The sequence below is a fragment of the Amaranthus tricolor genome, chromosome 13 (assembly GCF_026212465.1).
Source record: "Amaranthus tricolor cultivar Red isolate AtriRed21 chromosome 13, ASM2621246v1, whole genome shotgun sequence".
NCBI classification, from domain to species: Eukaryota; Viridiplantae; Streptophyta; class Magnoliopsida; order Caryophyllales; family Amaranthaceae; genus Amaranthus; species Amaranthus tricolor.
In genome coordinates this window covers 7,498,879-7,511,115 of record NC_080059.1, presented here as the reverse complement: position 1 = coordinate 7,511,115, position 12,237 = coordinate 7,498,879, and the positions used below count along the sequence as shown (strand labels likewise).

General features: G+C 29.8%; 1 protein-coding gene across 1 annotated transcript; it reads right to left on the bottom strand.

Annotated features, from left to right (window-relative positions):
• Window positions 1–3,763: 3,763 nt before the first annotated feature.
• On the bottom strand, window positions 3,764–5,895 carry LOC130798655 (U-box domain-containing protein 38-like). Its single transcript, XM_057661732.1, has one exon. It carries the CDS (start codon window positions 5,599–5,601, stop codon window positions 3,970–3,972), a length of 1,632 nt encoding a protein of 543 aa, XP_057517715.1. The 5' UTR covers window positions 5,602–5,895; the 3' UTR covers window positions 3,764–3,969.
• Between the last annotated feature and the right edge of the window lie 6,342 nt (window positions 5,896–12,237).

Sequence of the window (12,237 nt, the reverse complement as noted above, 5' to 3'; positions counted from 1 at the left end):
AATACTAAATGCATACATCTGCTTAACATTGAAGTTAACTTGTTGATTACGCCTATTATAGAATAAAAAATTTGACTAAAAATTATACTCCCCAATTCCGATAAAATTTTTAATTTTTTATTATTATTTATCAATCACTTTTAATTTATATTTTAGTTTTAATCTAAAAGTTAAGAACATAGTGGAATTTAATTTCATATGTTTCAATATAGATTTTATTGATATCAATTTTTTAACCAAGTATAATTAAAGATATTAAGAATTAAAAAAGTCAAAGGTTAGATATTTTTATGTCCCAAAAGGGTTGTCCCTTGAAAATTTTTAGATCATTTTATAAAACTAAAATATTATATTTATTTTAGAATAAAAAAATGTGTTCTAATAATTAAGATTATAATTTTTAAGAAAAGATGTTGAAACCTACATGATCCTATATTTTTTGTTTAGATATTAAATTTGACCCCTATAATATACAAATGAATACCCGCCACTTAAAATAAAGGTGACAAGTAGTTGATTATAAGAGGAGGGAGCAAGATATTCTAAGTTCTAACCATTGAATAATTCAATATTGGAGATTGAATACAAAGATGTAATTAGCGTAATGAATCTGACAAAATCACGTTATTAAAATGATTCAAACAAACAAGTCTACAAGTCACTGATTTGAAACTTCAAAGAGAATTACAGTCACTGACTTCAAACTGAATCAATACAACTCCCCCAAACAGCATCTAAACATTTCAAACTTCAAGTCCACTTGTAATTTTTATATACTATATATTACTGAGTAATGTCATAGTAAAATAAAAGTCAACTGAGATCTTGTTTGTATCGTCTAATCACATATTTTTATAATTATTAACTTTTTATAATTTTTAGATTTGTATAACTCAACATATAAATAAACAAAATAACATATTGAACTGCGTAAAAAGTCAAATGTAGCAAGTATGATAGATCGGAGAAAATGAAAAAATAGATACACTACTTCTTTTGTCCAAGTTTTGCAAAGTTTTTCTTCTATGTGGGTCTTATTAGCGATAAATCTAAATTTGATAGGAATATTAATTAAGATATAAAATTTAAAGTTAAAAATTAAATATTAAAATCAATTTTATAGAAGTATAAATTTTATTTTTTGTCTCTGTAAAAGAATTCAATACAAATAAATAATAACTACATAACAAAAGTATATGACCTAACCAAACTTCCTTCTAATAATTGTCCTTGACATGGTTGATTTTAAATTAAAATTTTTTAGCTATTTTTGTTTGATTTTGTAGTTTTAACAAGCAATTTAAAATATCCTATTAATAAAAAATTTCAAGAAATATTGATATAGTCTAAAATATATCAAAAATATTTACCTTTTTTTTAAACTAAATAATTATTATATATTTTTAAAAATATTAATATCTGTTAAAAAAATTTTAAATATAAATTAAGTCAACTGATCTCATTCCCCAAGCTTTCCTACGCGTGTGCTTATATAGGTTCACTATAATTTTAATTTTTCCCAAGAGTCACACTATTTTTTTAATTGACATACATATAATCAATGTATATCTTCATCTTATTTACAAATTATTCGTACTTCCCATAAAATATAGAAGGAAGTAGTATTTATTTATCCCATTAAAATTTACCACATTACAATTTTTGATGTTAAAGTTTTTAATTCAAATCTCACAAAACTACTGGTAGAAAAGGGAGAACACATTCTCTATTTTAGCTTATATGTATTTAGAGGTGTTCAAAACAGATCTGAAAATTTAAAATGTATATAACTTTGCAATTGAATTTGATTTGATCGAAATTTAAAAATAATTTACAATTATATAAAAAATATAAATACAAAATCTGATTTAAAATCAAGAGAAAACAAATAACGGTGACACGTAATATACTATTGCAAAAGCCATGAATAGAGGGAGTACAATTTTACATCATGCGTCACTGTAAAAATACTTCCAATATAGAGAGAGCTGTGAAGACAGATGGATTGAAGAAGTCAACAAATAAGAACAAGAAATCTTAACTGGGAAGAAATGTTGGATTTCTTAATTCGATGTCTCATTGTCGCCATTCATCATCATTAATTCCTTCTTCTATCTTCTTACTTTATCTTCTATACATTTTTAATTACGCCCAGTTTTTATAACTTATTAAATTTGTACATTTAACATTGTTTATCCAATAATATTTTACTACTATAAAATATATGGTTAATTGAGTCTTATTTAATTAATACTTTATTTGTCTCAAAATTTTAGCTATATTTGTAATTTTGGTATTGTTCACCAATATGTTTTAATTTGTATTTTTTTTAATTTATAATATAACATATATTTATGTGAGAATTTTTTTGATTCGTCATAATGTCTATTTTATTAATATCAATTTTTAGTTACGTATAATTAAAGATATTAAAAATTAAGTTGTATGTTAAAAAGGTGAAAAGTACAAATATAGTTGAAAATTGAAATATGTTATAAAATAAAAATATTTCTCAAAAATACTCTTTATTTTAGCTTTTTTTATGCTATTAAAATTAGTTGTGCATATATTTCTTATTCGTATTATTTAAGCACCCATGTTAGTATATTTCAACTCATTTATTTTATTACATAGTTTTATAATATTAACTTTTACACATTTTTATTATATACAATTAAAAATACTGAAACAAAATAGTTAATTAAATAGCATAAAACATACCATAAAAATAATAGGCATTGTATATTACTATTATTTGCTATATTTGATATTTGGTAACAAACTCATGTTTTTTTAATCACAATCACAAACCAAACTTATACCTTCTTATTTTATTTATGATTTAAATACTACTCAACAACCTTTCTAGTCATATTACTCAATTAGCTCACAAACCAAATACCGGTAGGTATCAACATAAAACAACATGCTTAGTGAGACAATTTTGCAATGATTTTGAAAATTAATTAGAAAACTCATGCGGATTCTGTATTTTAAAAAGCTTATTGTAAATGTAGATTCCATTGAATTACAATTCGATTCACCGTATTATATGGGACATATTGTTGTTAAGTTAAAAGAAAATATAAGAGCATAAAATCGATGTAACAAAGATATAAATGTTAAAATGGAAGTGTGCATACATTTGAATGAATAAAATTGAAATGGGGTTTTGAGAAAGATGCTAGGGCTGCACTTATCTTTGTAAATATCCGTGAAACTAGATTGAGATGGTTTTTGGACATGTGCAAAGCAAGCTTTTCAATGCGCATGTGAGAAAGACGGAAATCATCACAATTGATGCAATGAGAAGTTGTGGTAGGCCTAAGAAGACGTCAAAGAAACAAATTCGGAACAACATGATTGAGCAAGTAACATCTTTCTGAAGACTTAACTAGGGATACAACTAGTTAGAGATGTCGTATATGTGTCCTGGACTTTAGATTGTCACCTATGACCTTTTTATTGTTCCATCTTTATGATTGCTCTTATATTCTATTGGTTATACTATTAGCCTTAATTTTTATATTGCATTGTCTTGTTGTCTTATCTTATTTTGTTTTTCTTGTAGGCCTTTTGTAAGTCAAAGGCTTTTCAATCGAATCTTGCTCTATGAGTATGATTTATTGTTTTAATTTCTTTCTAAACCCTAATCAATATCTTCTATAGTAAAATTCACTAAATAAGTAAATATAACAATGACACTTTTAAAATGATATATCTATGTGTAAGCTATCCTTAATCTTTGTAATGCCTTGTCGCATTTTGTTTTAACTAGAATAGTAAAAAATAATATTCATAAAAATAAAAAGGAGCATATACATAATCGACCAATGTACATATAAAGTAGATCAATTAATTATATAAATTAAATTCCAAAAAACATTATCCTTGACTAACACCCCACAATAATTACACCCTGTACATCCAAACAAAATCATAAGACAAAAAAACTATAAAAGTCAACAGTCAAAACTCCGTCGTTTTACCAGGACCACCAGCAACTCGGTTCCCAGTCCGAGCCAACCCACCATCCGATTCAAGAAGCGCTTCCCAATCAATGCCCTCCCCAAGCCCATCTTCACTTTCCCTCCTCCCTTTCAACGTCACTAGTATCCGTCTCGCCTTCTCCTTGGCCCGCTCACTGCCGTTCTCTTCCACCTTTTTCAAAACCTCCACCGCTCTCGCCTCCTTCGCCAACGCCTTGAACCTCATACTCCCATGACTCAATGCGTATAGCGCGGCAACACAGTTCTCCCGAGTTGACTCAGATTCAAACTCGTCTTTCTCTTTCCTCAAAATCCATATCAAATGCTCCACTGCATTTCCGTCCAACATCGCCGCTTTTCCTTCTGAACTCGCCGCTAATTGATACAATACCAGTAATACTCTTCCGGAGATCGATTCTTTTTCTTGTCTTAACACCATTAAAAGCGGTGGAACGGCGTTGAGTTGCTTCACGAGTTTGGATCGGTTGCTATGATCTAATGAAAGATGGTAAAGTGCAAGTGCCGCGTCACTCCGAGTTCGCTCTGATTCTGACCTTAACAAACAGTGTAACAATGGCGATAAAGCGCCGAGAACTCCGATTGCGGTTCGATTCTTCTCTTCTAATGATAAAGAGAAAATTAATCCTGCTGCGTGTTCTTGTGTTTCAGGTAATCTTCCTTTTAATAAATTTATCACTGTTGGAACAATTCCTGCTCGTACAATCTTGATTTTGTTCGATTTTTCAAGCGAGAGATTTACCAGAGCAGCTATGGCGTTGATTTGAACTTTCTCGTAACTGGAAACTAAAAGCGATCCAAGCGCCGTTAGTAATCGCGGAGTACACAAAGAAATTCGCGCACTTTCATCAGTTCTTGTCGCTTTTCTCAACAAAATCGCAGCCTGTTCCTGATCATAAGGATCACTACTCTTGAATTTTGCGATGAATTCATCGTCTTCGGAGATCACGAAATTATCAGAGTTAGGGTTCATCGCATCGTCAGAAACAATCTCTGATGATGAACTTTGAAACGGAGACCAACAAGCAGGACGAGTCGTGAACGGAAGCGGCGTAAGCGGACTCGCAGCAGCAATCACCGATTCCTCCGAACTCGTTGATGAGTCAAACGGTTTAACACGGTGAGCCAACTCAGTTACAGCATGAGAAACATCTGGGTCAGGCTTCTCTTTAACGGCGTCAATAAGAAACCTTTCTGATGGCCGAATCAAATTGCGAGTCCCACCATTTTCTCTCTCCTCGTTCTCGAGCATCTCAATTACCAACCTCTCAATGGCTACCTTATCCTTTTTCTCAGGCAAAGCGACATAGTTTTTGGAGCACCAATTAAGGATAGTTGACCTAAGAGCTAAGTTAGAGATTTTAGTAGAGAAATCGGCTCGGGTACCATCTGGAAGATTCGGGGTGAAATTATAAGCTTCACAAATCTCAACACAAAGACGGTCGAAAGTATGACCCGACCCGATAATAACAGGATCAGAAATAAGGGAATTGCAAATCGGGCAGATATACTCCGGTGGAGGAGTAGAAGAACGTGAAGGTGAGTTTCTGTGAAATGAAAATTTTAATTTTAAGAATTTTCCATTTCCTCCCATGATTCTTAGTTTTTAATAATAATAATTTGAAGTATTATTATTAAAGTTAAGGACGGGTTAATTATTCTAGGATACCATTGGGGAGGAGAGAGAAAGGGGGGTTTTGAGAAGATATCTGCTGCAATAAATAAGAAATGAGGTTGAAGAAGCTGAAAATGATGACTTAGTCAAAGAATTTAGTGGTGATAAATGATAATAACTCATAAAAGATGTAAGAAATGAACTATGATGAGGTTTCCAAGAGAGAGAAAGATGTATAAAAATAGAGAGAAGTATGGGAAACAACCACTTTTAAAATACTCCAAGTTTTATTAGTGCATCCATTTTTGTATGTACTCACTTCTCCAATCGAAGAACAATTAATATATCAGAATCGTTTCATTCTCATAATAATACTAATTAAAAGATATTTTAATTAATTTAGTTCAACTATTTAATCTAATTTAAAAGTTTTTATAATGAGATTGTTTTAAATTAAAGTTTGTATTTAATTGTGTTTACTATTTATTTCTTAGCGTCAATTAAGGACGATTATAAGTTCTAACATTCTATTGGACTAACATTTAATTTAAGTGTTTGGTCAAAATTTTTGACACCTAATATTTAGATTCGGCTATAAAAAATAAATGGATTTGGGTCTAAGCCTATTTAATATCTATTTGGACTCAATTTATACTTATATATAACATAATCATTTTACACATATTATTAGGAGAGACGGTTTCTGAAAGAGAATATCTAATTTTGGACCGCCCCATATAAAAAAATAAAGAAAAATTAAGATAAAAAATAAACCAAAACACTAACATTTAGAAGCACGTATTTATTTAATTTTTCACCATTTTCGGTTTCTTTTTTCTCCCTTTATCAAAAATTTGATTTAATCAAAACCTTAAATATCTATCATCATCATCATCATCAAATTTAGAGTCCAATTTTACATAAAATACCTTTTGATGCTCCATAGGAAAGTGTCGAGAATTTTTAAGTCATGTTTAACCTCTTATTTTGGCTGATTCTTGGTCGCTCACGCATTAATGCTATATTAGCAATGTGACCTTACACAAGGCAATATCGCTCTTGATAGATTTCATGCTCTCTTGCATGGACTTGTGCTAACTCTCAAATGTTCATTTGAGTTGTGTTATCTATAAACGTAAGACGTTAGCCATCTTGTTGACTATGCTTTGGAACCCTTCCTTGGCCTCAATCAATTTGACTTAGGTGTCTTTACACATTACACGTTGACCAAGTTCTCGATCGTTGGTCTCCATTGCGGCCATTTTGTCCGTGAGCCACTCAATGTCGAACTCGTCAACCTCGATCTTCTTACCTTAGTCTGTCATGCCCCCCTAAGCAATTTTAATCTTGTGAGTTGGACGATTTCTTACTCGTACGGGTTACACCTTTGCCCTTCGATTATACCATGCTTTCTTTGTCTTTGTTAACCATCATCAACTCCTTGCGATGCTCAACATGCCTTAATTTGTTGACTATGCTATAATTTTGTCGCAACAAACGTCACCAATGTCCCTTAATTGAGTCTAACACCAGTTGGCTTAACCCGTTCTGATACCATTGATTACGTGCTGAACTTTTGGCTTATTTTACATTGAAATTACGCCTATGTGCTTCACTCAACAAGCCTTGTATTTTGGTTGAGTCTGGTTTTCTCCTATGTTTTAGAACTTAATTTACGTTTGATGATAAAGTTTATAGTACGACCCAAGTGTTAAGAGATCCGAGAGTTGAACTTAGCACACCCCTGTCCTAGTCCTAAAGGTTATGACCTAAGACATGGAGTTAGGATTTGTTTACATCCCTTGACGTAGAAGACTTGATGCACCAAGTTGTTCTTATGTAGCTTGCGATGCATCCCTTGATAGGTGATAACACACCATAAGTATCTTAGATTTCTCACTCTTTTTTCTACAAAGTTATTAGTTAAGGTTGATTTAAGTTTATGAAAACTATAATTCAAAAAAAGTAAATGGAAATCATTTTATGAATAGTGTTGTACTTAATGACATTTAATTAACATCTTATGTGTTTATATGAGAATATATAATGAAGATGTAATTAGATTCTTTTAACAATATATAAATATATTAATTATGAAAATGTGTGGATTTTTATGCTTAGTCCTAAGAGTTATGTATAAGAAAATTAACTAATAGAAAAAAGAACAAGATAATTTGTGCTTCCTTCGTTCTATTTAATTTGCAGCATTTGTCATTTTAGTTCGTCCTACTTAATTTGCATCATTTTTATTTTCGGATAATGACCTACCATTTCATTTAATTTCATTCATATATTTTAATTATTTTTTGATTTTATCCACACAACTCATTCCTTCTCTTTATTTATACCATTATCCATCTTTTCTTTTAAAAACACTAATTTGCTCTTGACATCAAACCAAACAGACGTAGAGAGTAATTGAGGCTAGAGGAGAAGATTTAATTGATGAAATAATTGAGAAAATGTTCCTTTTGCATTAGGCACATGTGATTGTTATGCGTGCAATATCATTGGTTACTTAGACTGATTTGCTAGAATTTCACCACAATTTGGTCTGGTCAAATATTTGGATGGCGAGCTGACATCGAAGACTTGAATATGGAATTTACTATTTATACTGGAGGACTTGAAGTTGATTACTTGAATATACAACTCACATGTTCCATTTTAAATTATACGCTTCTCAATACACCAAGTAATCTATAATATTTATTAAAATCAACGTAATAAAAGGTCACGAATTTAAATTTTAAATACCTCTTATTTAAAGTGGAGTATACATCGGCATGTTTGAAAAGGCTCTCAATGCGTGAAAAAATATACAGTATATAATATATTTTAGAGTCTTAATCATCAATTTAATTTTTTTGACTGGTTGATTTCTTGGCAGTAATACTAATTAAATACGAATCTATGGAGGAGTCCTCGATAGCTTGATGGAGTAGTAGACAAGGGTTTTAACAGGTGGCTAATTATATCATCATATGATATGTGCATGTTTGAATGATGATTATAATTTTATAAGGAAACAAAGGAGAAAGAAAGACAATGAGGACCGAGGGGGCCGAATCAATTACACTTTAATCAAAATATCACTAAAATAATTTTAGGAGTAATTTAACTTACTAATAGTGTACTCTTTTAATTTATTCTTGTTGAATTTAAATTAATTTTTGCTAAACATAAATAATTAAACTTAATTTATTTTTTTACGAAACACACCATAGTCTCACCCAAAAGTTACTCCTTTGTTGAATCTTACTTTTATGTAGAAACTTGGCTTGTCTTTGTTCAGTTGTCTAATATATTTTTTTAAAGTGAACTTACTTTTGATGAACTTAGTTTACTTTTGCTAAAATTGTTTTTATTTTTGTTGAAGTTAACGTATTTTTTATCTAAAACTCATTTCATAATTTGAGGAAAACATGTTGCTATTAGTTAGAGTATATTTTTGTAGATAAAGCGTTATAATTTATCATATTTTAGATTAAAATAATATATTTCCCTAAAAATCTAAAGGCCAAAATTTGGCATTAACGAGGAAGGACTAGTTCTTTCGTTTTACTTCAAGTCTTTCTCATAGTACATGTTAGGAACTCTTGTCTATAATGTTCCAAGCCATGGCGAGAAAGGATTGTTATCTAAAGGATTGTTAATTGAATGCTTTTATTATCTATCCATTGCAGGATTCTCTCAATTTGGGATTTTTCTCGAACTGAGAAATTTCTTGGCTGCATCCTCTTTTATGGATATGAATTATCGTTTTCCATCACTTTTTAAAATCTGATCATAATTTTTATAAGCGAAATATACTAAATACGATAATAATATGCTAAATTATTGCCATAGAAGTATGCTCATTCATATGCATTCCTGAAGCATGTTTCTAAATAAATATTTTGTCTTTTAGCAATAAATATTTTTTTTTTATAGTTGGTGGCATAACATAATACCAATATGAATTATTTACTTCCTTTAATAGCAAGTAGTTTTAGTAAAGAATAAACATACATTTTACATAAAAAAGTTTTTAATAAAGATATGAAGTATTTAATAATAAAACTCTAGCTAGCTAACACTACACAACTACAACATTATAAATACTTGTATTTGTATATGGTCCAGTCCAAGGAAAATGGCAAAATCGCAAGTGGTGTTGAGTGATAGGACCAAAAAGGTGCAGAATCATGTGGATGGATTGAGATGGTCTCCTTGATATTACAAAAAGCCTTCTATTTTCCTTGTGTTTTGATTTTGATGTTTGTTGTATCGTTTCCCCAACATTTAATTAATAAATTATATGAGCTATATTCTTCTGAGAGTCCAGAGATTGTCTTTTAGCGAAATGACCTCAAATAAAAATTTATATTTACATAATATATATTAGATGGACTAATTAATTCAAGTATAAGATGTGTCTCTCGGTAAGACCGTCTCTCATAAAACAGTTTATGTTTTTGTAAATATTAAGAAAATAATATGATTAGCATTGCACAAATTGGAATATTAATTTTTATCATAATTTTAAAAATCATCCAACATAGATGGTAAATAGATTCATATAAGTTAATAATTATATGCTATTAAACAAGAATACAAAATATAATAGTACTAAAAATAATGAAGTCATTATCACAACATTTTAATGAGATTAAATTTCGTGACAAAAGTTTCATATAGGTAGTGACAAAAGCTTCATATAGGTATTTAAAAAGAATGATATCAATGTCTTTTATTTTAAATATGCAAATAAATATTATTGTTCATAGAATTTCACTAGTCTTATATCATTATGATCTATCTATTAAATGATATAATGAAAAAAGTGAACATGTATTAAATTTCAGTTTAAAACTTTTGCATTATGAATATTTATTAACTCTTGTGTGTCTCTTCTTTGTCAAACTTCAACCAAGTCAAAATCACCATTAATTAACTGTTTCCAATCCATTGATCTATTATAGTTCTATTATCGCTATTGTAATACCTCGAGTTGAGCTTTAATAGAGATTGATAGTCTATCTATAGTAATAAGATGCATCTTCTTTCTAAGAAAGTCCTTTGCTTAAAACACCAAGTTAAGCGTGTTTAATAAGAAGCAACCTTAGATGGGTGACCTTCTAGAAAATTTTCACGGATTCTACAACTGAGGTCAAAATGCGTAAAAAAAACTTATATTCATTTATAGGGTTAGTCTAAAGTTTCCATAAATAATCCCGTTCAACGGTTGAAGGAGCAGGGTTATTACAATTAACTATACAAACCAAACAAGCACATTCAAAAGTCATTGTACGTTTAAGAAATTATTATCACAACAATATTGTTGGATTCTATATTCGTAATGAATTCCAAATATAATATTATTGTAGAATTCCAAATGGAGTTTCATGAGAAATACATATTAAGACCAAGATCAATTCCAAATATGAAGAGTTTACTTCGACCAACTAAATGGGAAGCTTGAAAAAAAAATGAATCTTTTTACCCAAGAAATTGTAATTTGAAGTTTGACTACTTTTACCTATTTTCTTGTTCAAATGTTTTCTAGACCATTCTAATAACTAAGAAATCTTCAAAACTTCGTTCATTATGATTTAATCCTGGTCATGCTTTAAATGGTGAACATTAGACACTAACTTTGTATATAGTCTACACATTTTCGAGGTGCGTCAATTTTTATATAGAATTATTTTTGATTTGACTATATTGTTTCAACCCAATGGGTTAAGGGTACTTTTTTAAATCAAATTAATAATAACTTTTCTTTGAAAAATTAAATTTTTAATGATTTTATAGATTTTTTTCTTATACAATAAACCAATGCATCCTTTTATCTACAAAAAGAAATTTTTGACTCAAAACAAAATTTCACAAAAAAAATATAGTGGATATATACCAACAACTAATGATAATATGGAAAGGAAAAAAATGACAAAGTTTGTAAAACACAAATGGTTATATGAGAAGGTCTCAACGAAAGATGCGTCTTATAAATAGATTAAATAACCCATCTAATACATATTATGAGAACATAAAGTTTTTGCTTAAAATCGTTTTACTAAGAGACGATTTCTAAAAAGAGTAGCCTATTGAAAAAACGAATCAAAACCATCATATTCGTCCAATTTTTATTTTGGTTGGATTATTTTAGGTTAGTCAAAACTTTTGAATTATGGCATACAAATTTCGAATGGATTTTCGCATCGGTTTCTAACCAACCAACTTTAACAGGTCGATTAAACACGATAGAAAAAGGATGAAATAGTTGAGTATGTTAAAGTTACAATTTTACGAACCGTGATCCAACTGCTTAGTGCTAGACTGCTATTGTTGATTAAATTGCTCTTAGCAGAAACAATTTGAAGCCCATTTTAATTCAAAAGTAGAGCTGATAACCTCATGGGCCTGCTTCGGCCCACACTAGGCACATTTCGTAGGTTTTTGGACTGGGCTTCAAATTTGATGTCCAATCTTGTCCCATCAAAGTCTTCTTGGGTTTGCAAAACAAGCTATTATCATTCAACAAATTCTGTATGAGACCTTTGCATTATGAGGCGGATCCATTAAATTAGGTCATTTTCTAATTCGTTAATATTGATCACCTTAAGATAACAA

What these genes read in the sequence shown, in the direction of transcription:
- LOC130798655 (XM_057661732.1), bottom strand. Translation starts at nt 5,601, where the DNA reads ATGGGAGGAAATGGAAAATTCTTAAAATTAAAATTTTCATTTCACAGA.